Genomic DNA, 6000 nt, shown 5'->3' on the forward strand with positions numbered 1-6000 from the left:
GTGCGTTGATCGAAAAAGTGTTTAAGTGCTTGAAGACCTTCGCTATTAGGAATGACTGTGTATAGAGATGTAATGTCCATGGTGAAAATAAGTTTGTCTTGGCCGGAGAAATTGAAATCGCGGAAAATTTGTAGTGTAATTACTTTGTCTGTTTCGATCCTTTCAGTTTTTTTATTTGAAATACAAATCTGAAATTAAATTAAATCCTCAATTGATACGAATCACCTGTTTCAGGCTGGAGAAGAAACGACAGGAAATCGTCAAACAAGAGGATCAGTTCTTTATTTGCCCACTCAAAATAATTTGTGTTAATAATAAAAGCTTCTCATCTCGCCCAGGATGAAAACCGGTAATTAAAAGCCTTCCGTAAATTTAATATTACACTTGACTTTAACCTAGTAACGCGCATAAGAGCTATTTTTTGTTTAATTCACACCTTTAAACAGTGTTTACTGTAAATGAGATTTTACATAAATATCAACTGTCTAGTGACTATGTTTTCCTACAATCGACATGAATGTGACAAATTTAAATGGAACCTTCGAAGAAACTGAAAACAAATCATTTGCTTATTGAAATGAGGAAAAAGCATTTTTTACGATTTTCAGCAGGGAACGAATTTCTTTACTATAGCAGAACAGCTAGACTGTTGAGAACAGGGACGTGATCCATTTGGAAAATCGTGGTGTTAGATGTAAAAGGTTCTGTTCGCGACGAGAATGACGGACTCTTAGCCCAATTGTAGCACTGTGTTATCAAAATGCCTAAAGAAAGATTTAAAAATGTTCGTTAATTCCGATCAGTAAAAGGGAAAAAATCATGTTCCATTTGATTCTGTCTATCTCAAAATAAAAGAAATGAAACTAATTTAAAATTTACGTTAGGATTTAGAAAAAGCCCAGCAAGACTCCGTTCAAAGACTGTTTTCATGCTACTTTGTCGTCTCCAATTTCGTAGATGAAATTTATGAATTTACATCGCATTCGACTACTTCCTTGCGCTAGTTATTGTGAAGCCTTTTTATGGTTCTTAAGTGGGTCCTTAAAGGGCAGTCTTTTTCAAATTCCCAAATATAAATTTCTCAATTAGAATGACTAGCCACATTCGAGAACAAACAGTCTTCTTAATTTGCAATTGGCACATGTAAACGAGCTGCAGTTGACAGCACAGACAAACTATTGGCTGTTAATACATGCATTTTGTCGGTTTAGTTTGACACAGCACGATTCGAGACAGGAGGCTATTATCTGCGATTATCACCGACTTTGTTAAATTGATTCAGGTCTCCTATGGAATACATATAATCAAGTTCGAGCTAATAATTGTCGAGTTGCAGAAACCAAGCCTTGGCGCTTTGGCTTTCTAAGTATTGAGAAACAATCCAGCAGTAGTTGCTCTATTCCATCGAGGTGTAAGAGCTTCAACTCGTCGTCACAATGATCGAAGCCAATGAAATGTCTCACGACCATGATCATGAACATGGAGCGGGAATAATTTCATCAGCAACAGTCGCCATTGTGGCAGGAATTTTCAGCTTGACATTTTCTTCGGCTACAATTTTAACGAACATTGTTCTTTTATTCACACTCTTCAGCGATCCCTACAATTATTTTCGATCCCGCGGTACCACATATTTCGTGGCAAGTCTGTCTTTGAGCGATTTTCTCTCAGGCTTGTTTGTACAGCCTTTGTATTCGGCTTGTATGCTTTGCATTGGATCTGGACATGAGCAGCCCAAACTTTGCGATATTTCACTTATTTTCTCACATGTGACTACTAAGATCTCAATCTTTACAGCTGTTGCTTTATCATTGGATAGGTATCTAGCTGTGAAGCTTTCATTGCGATACAAAAACCTTGTAACAATCCGAAAGGTCATCGTTTGTAACATTTTCGTCTGGCTGTTCTCTGTGATATTTGAAGTATCACATTCTGTTGTTGAATCCGAAAACATTTTCCATTTGGTTGATCTTCACCTTCAAACCACGGTCCCATTAGTTATTTTGAGTTGCGTTTATATTGCCGCTTACATTGAATTTCGTCGCTACTCAAGAAACGTCGTTTTTGGACAAGCCCTTACAGCTGGAAGATCTCGTACAGTTGTTCAAAACATTCGACTCGAAAAGAAAATAGTTTGGACAGTGGTAATAATCAATGTTGTGATATTTATATCTTTTTCGCCGTATTTAATCGCAAAAAATTTAGAAAATGGCTGTTTAAAAGAGAAAAGCAGTGAATGTAGTGGGGTGGGTTTTGAAACCTTGAAAGCTCTTTCAGTACCAATGTTGTGTATAAGCTCTGCGCTAAACCCATTCCTTTACGCTTGGAGAATACCACAATACAGGCAAGCCCTAATTGCGGTTAAAAACAGGGCATGCTTTTCGTGTCAAAGATAAATTTGCATCAGAAGTACTCACCTCACAGTAAACGAGCCTACGGTTCTCGCAACTGATAGTTTATTTGAACGAAAAAGTCTCGCAGTTGTCAACTGTCTTTGTAACTCTCCAAAAGAGCTAGACCAATGGTAAACTACAATAAAATCGAGTATGATATATGTGCGAGGTTATAATGATGAAAGGGTTCTTTTGCAATCCTCGAATCTGCTTCCACGAAGTGGCGACTTAAATCAAGAGTGGATCCTCTCTTGCTTAACAAATTAAATTGAAATTGGCCTTGAAATCTGATTGGTTGTTTTGCTTTTGTGTTTCTTTCTCATTGGCTTGGGAAATGGTGCAATTTAGAGCAAAAAAATAGAGCGATTGAGAATAAATCGCACTGCTTAGAGCTAATCAGATTGCAAGGATCACCAGTGATTTCTAAGTGGATGTAATAAAATTGAAAACGCGGCTGAGCACATGCATTAATTGTCGAAAAACACTCTTTATCAAAAAGGTAATCACTTCAATTTAACACATTATTTGCTTTAACACTGCTATTTCCTGCGATTTTTAAGCAGCTCTCTTTTTACGTTCTCCAGGAACGAGAGAACGCATCCTAATTTGGTTTCGCAGGCTTCGCAGGCGCGAGAAATCGAGATTTTTTGTGGACTGCAAATTAGCCGCCCATCTCAATCTCGTTCCCAGAATCTTCGTTCCCCTTGACCAGCGGGTCGGGTTACGAGAGACTCTGGGATAATCCGTTTCGATAAAGTTTTTGATTGGTTGAAAGTCTGAGCATGAGCAACCAATTTCGGTCTCGAGGCGAGTGCCGCGAGGGGTTTCCCAGCGCATTGTATGATTGTTAATGATTGTTTGGATTGGTTCGTTGATTAGTTTGGAGCCAAAGCAAAGAGTGAGAACCTATTAAATCTAATGGAATGGAATTGTCTCTCACTGAGTATTTATGTCTTTAAAATGTATTCATACCGAATCTTCAAATTGCTGTATATTATTATATGAATCAAGATCTTCTCGTACAGTTACTTACGTACATGTGAGTGTCCTGGAAAGGTGCGAGAACCTTTAGCAGATGAGTTTTTGGGTAGAGAAAGAGTTACTGATGCAAAGAGAACTCGTTTGGCTTGTGACAGTGCTGTTGAACGCTTTGAAAACATCGTGAAAGGCCCGTCTCTCTCTGGCATGCAAAGCAATATCCTTTCGGTAGGTTGAAAATTTTACTCGCATTTCATTTGGTTTCATTACACTGCACTGTTCTCAACCTCCATTGGAGGAAGAGGTCAGATCAGATATAGAGAATCAAATCAATGAAATGAGATGTACATCTCACATCCAATGGAACTTGTCTTACATTTTAGGTACTTAGAAAAACTGGAAACTTCAGTTGTTGACTTTGTTATGCAAATACTTAGCTTAACGTTTAATTTATGATGAAATAAAAAAAAAAATGGTGTAATATAAAGCTCGACCATCCTCTAGAGCCTATTTCTTGTAGCACTTAAAAGTCAGTCACAAAAATGACACTTTTCGCTTGAGTAATTAAGTACTTCTTTCTGAAGTGCATGTACCTTAACATACCACTACATAAGGAGTTTTTTTTCCGTAATTGCTCAGCCCACAGTATTAATTACAGTGGCGGTTATTATTTGCTAATTGAAGCCACAGTGGTCAAGTGTTCGAGACTTCAAAGGTTGGTTGACTGTATGAGTTCTGGCCCCAGTTGTTTGCATTTGAAGGGTGGATAGTGCTATCCACTGGATAAATCACTATCTACTGGATATCCAAACTCAATTGGTTTTGGTAGTGTTTATCTGCTGGATAGTGATTTATCTGGCTCCAGTTGTTCTAAAGGTGGATAACGCTCTCTACCGGACAAATGGCTATACACTGGAAAGTGCAGTTGGTTTCGCTATAACTTATCCACTGGATAGCGCTATCCATCATTTGAACAACTGGGGCCTGGTGGGTAGTGCTATCCACTTTTTGAACAACTGAGGCCAGATCTTTATCCAACCTCTTTTCTCTGCCTCCTTTGTCCTGACAAAGGAGGCAGAGAAAAGAGAACCTGGGAACGAGATTGGTCTTGATCATCTCTCAGTTTTATATGTACCTGCATACAACTTAATACTGACAAATGTTTGATAGACTTTGTAAAAAATTCTGTGATTGGTTAGCATCCCATTTAATGGAAGGGACAAAGTTTTTGACTGCTTAACCCATTGACACCTCAAACGCCCTAGGATGACCACAGTTGAGGACTAGAATTTCCCTGGAATTAGACAGAATAAAATCTGTCAAGTCTCACTCCCAGCGGTTAAAGGGGATCAGTGATACCCCTTGTTACTCTACAGAAAAGAGAGCTAAGTGCTGCCATCAATGAACTACCTGGCTCATTTAGTTTCATTATCTAGACACAGACTTAATGCTTTTACAGTGTGTTTGGGAGCAACTTTACAGCAGCCTATATTTCTGATAAATTTTAACAATTTTGTGAAACAAAAGAAGAAGGTAGCATTGCAGACTGTGCAGTATTTCTACTCACTTGAGAACGTATTCCACACATCCACTCAATTTAAATTTTGTCTCAACGGTTAAGTTGTCAGTAAATTATACTGTCTATTTTGAAGTTAGACTGACTTCTTCATGTTGGTATGTACAGTTGTCAACAGTTTCTAATGTAATTTTTTTTTATGCCAACAAAAGAAATGTTTAGGTTCAAGGTTTGTAGACAAGTATCTGTTTGGAGTGTTAAAATCAACAGCCTTAGGCTTTTTTGCATTGCTAGTTAGAGAGTTGAAGAGAAAAGTACCATTTCAAAACTTGTATGGTGCTGGCCACCCTACAGAAAACCTTCAGCAGTGAGGAAGAGATTACATTATTTGGGGGGTAAGATGGGAAATGAACATTCTCAGGATAATATACAATGTATATATAATATTGTAACATCCAATCTGTCAAATTTGATGGTTCAAAATAGGTACTGACCTCTGATCATCTGGAAAAATGGAATATAAGGTGCATTAAGGATGACTAGTCTTAACCTCATGAAGAAGTTTCGGCTTTTGCAATTTTTATTTGGCTTGATACATACCGGTAATTTCATTGACCTTTCGGTGTGCTTCTCTCTGCTATCCCAAAGGAATTTGACCTTACTTAAGCGATTATGTGAATTAAACAGTTTTAAGTGGGGATGTTCATGTGCTGTGCCCAGAGACCGACGATTATGAACAACAGCTTTTCATTATTGCTGACAATGAGGTTCTTCTGGAAGTAAGTTCATACAAACAGAGTCTTTCTGCTCAGTTTGGGGTACATTACATGGTTAACCTAGAGTATCCAAGAAAGCCAACATGTCTGCACTGAGATTCTTGAGAGTATGTATTTAGCATTTGTCAAAAAAAATGCCCTGTATAGAAAAGGTGTCTCTACTCTTTTAGCTTACAGTTAATAGCCAATTATTACATGTATTAACAGTTGCACCACCACAGGAGCTTGAACTAACCTTATTAGAGTTTTATTAGAATCTGGGACCTGGGTACTAGCACCCGTCTTGCACTGAGTACAGTACCCGCCATTGCTCAAAGGAGGTCTCAAGAACAAAAGC

At 38.0% G+C, this 6000-nt stretch overlaps 1 protein-coding gene across 1 annotated transcript; it reads left to right on the plus strand.

The window, feature by feature from the left end:
* The first annotated feature begins 1256 nt into the window (after positions 1-1256).
* Positions 1257-2448, plus strand: LOC138022114 (adrenocorticotropic hormone receptor-like). Its single transcript, XM_068869140.1, has one exon. It carries the CDS (start codon positions 1437-1439, stop codon positions 2394-2396), a length of 960 nt encoding a protein of 319 aa, XP_068725241.1. The 5' UTR covers positions 1257-1436; the 3' UTR covers positions 2397-2448.
* The last annotated feature ends 3552 nt before the right edge of the window (positions 2449-6000 follow it).

The sequence above is a fragment of the Montipora capricornis genome, chromosome 10 (genome assembly GCF_036669925.1).
Source record: "Montipora capricornis isolate CH-2021 chromosome 10, ASM3666992v2, whole genome shotgun sequence".
Taxonomy (NCBI): domain Eukaryota; kingdom Metazoa; phylum Cnidaria; class Anthozoa; order Scleractinia; family Acroporidae; genus Montipora; species Montipora capricornis.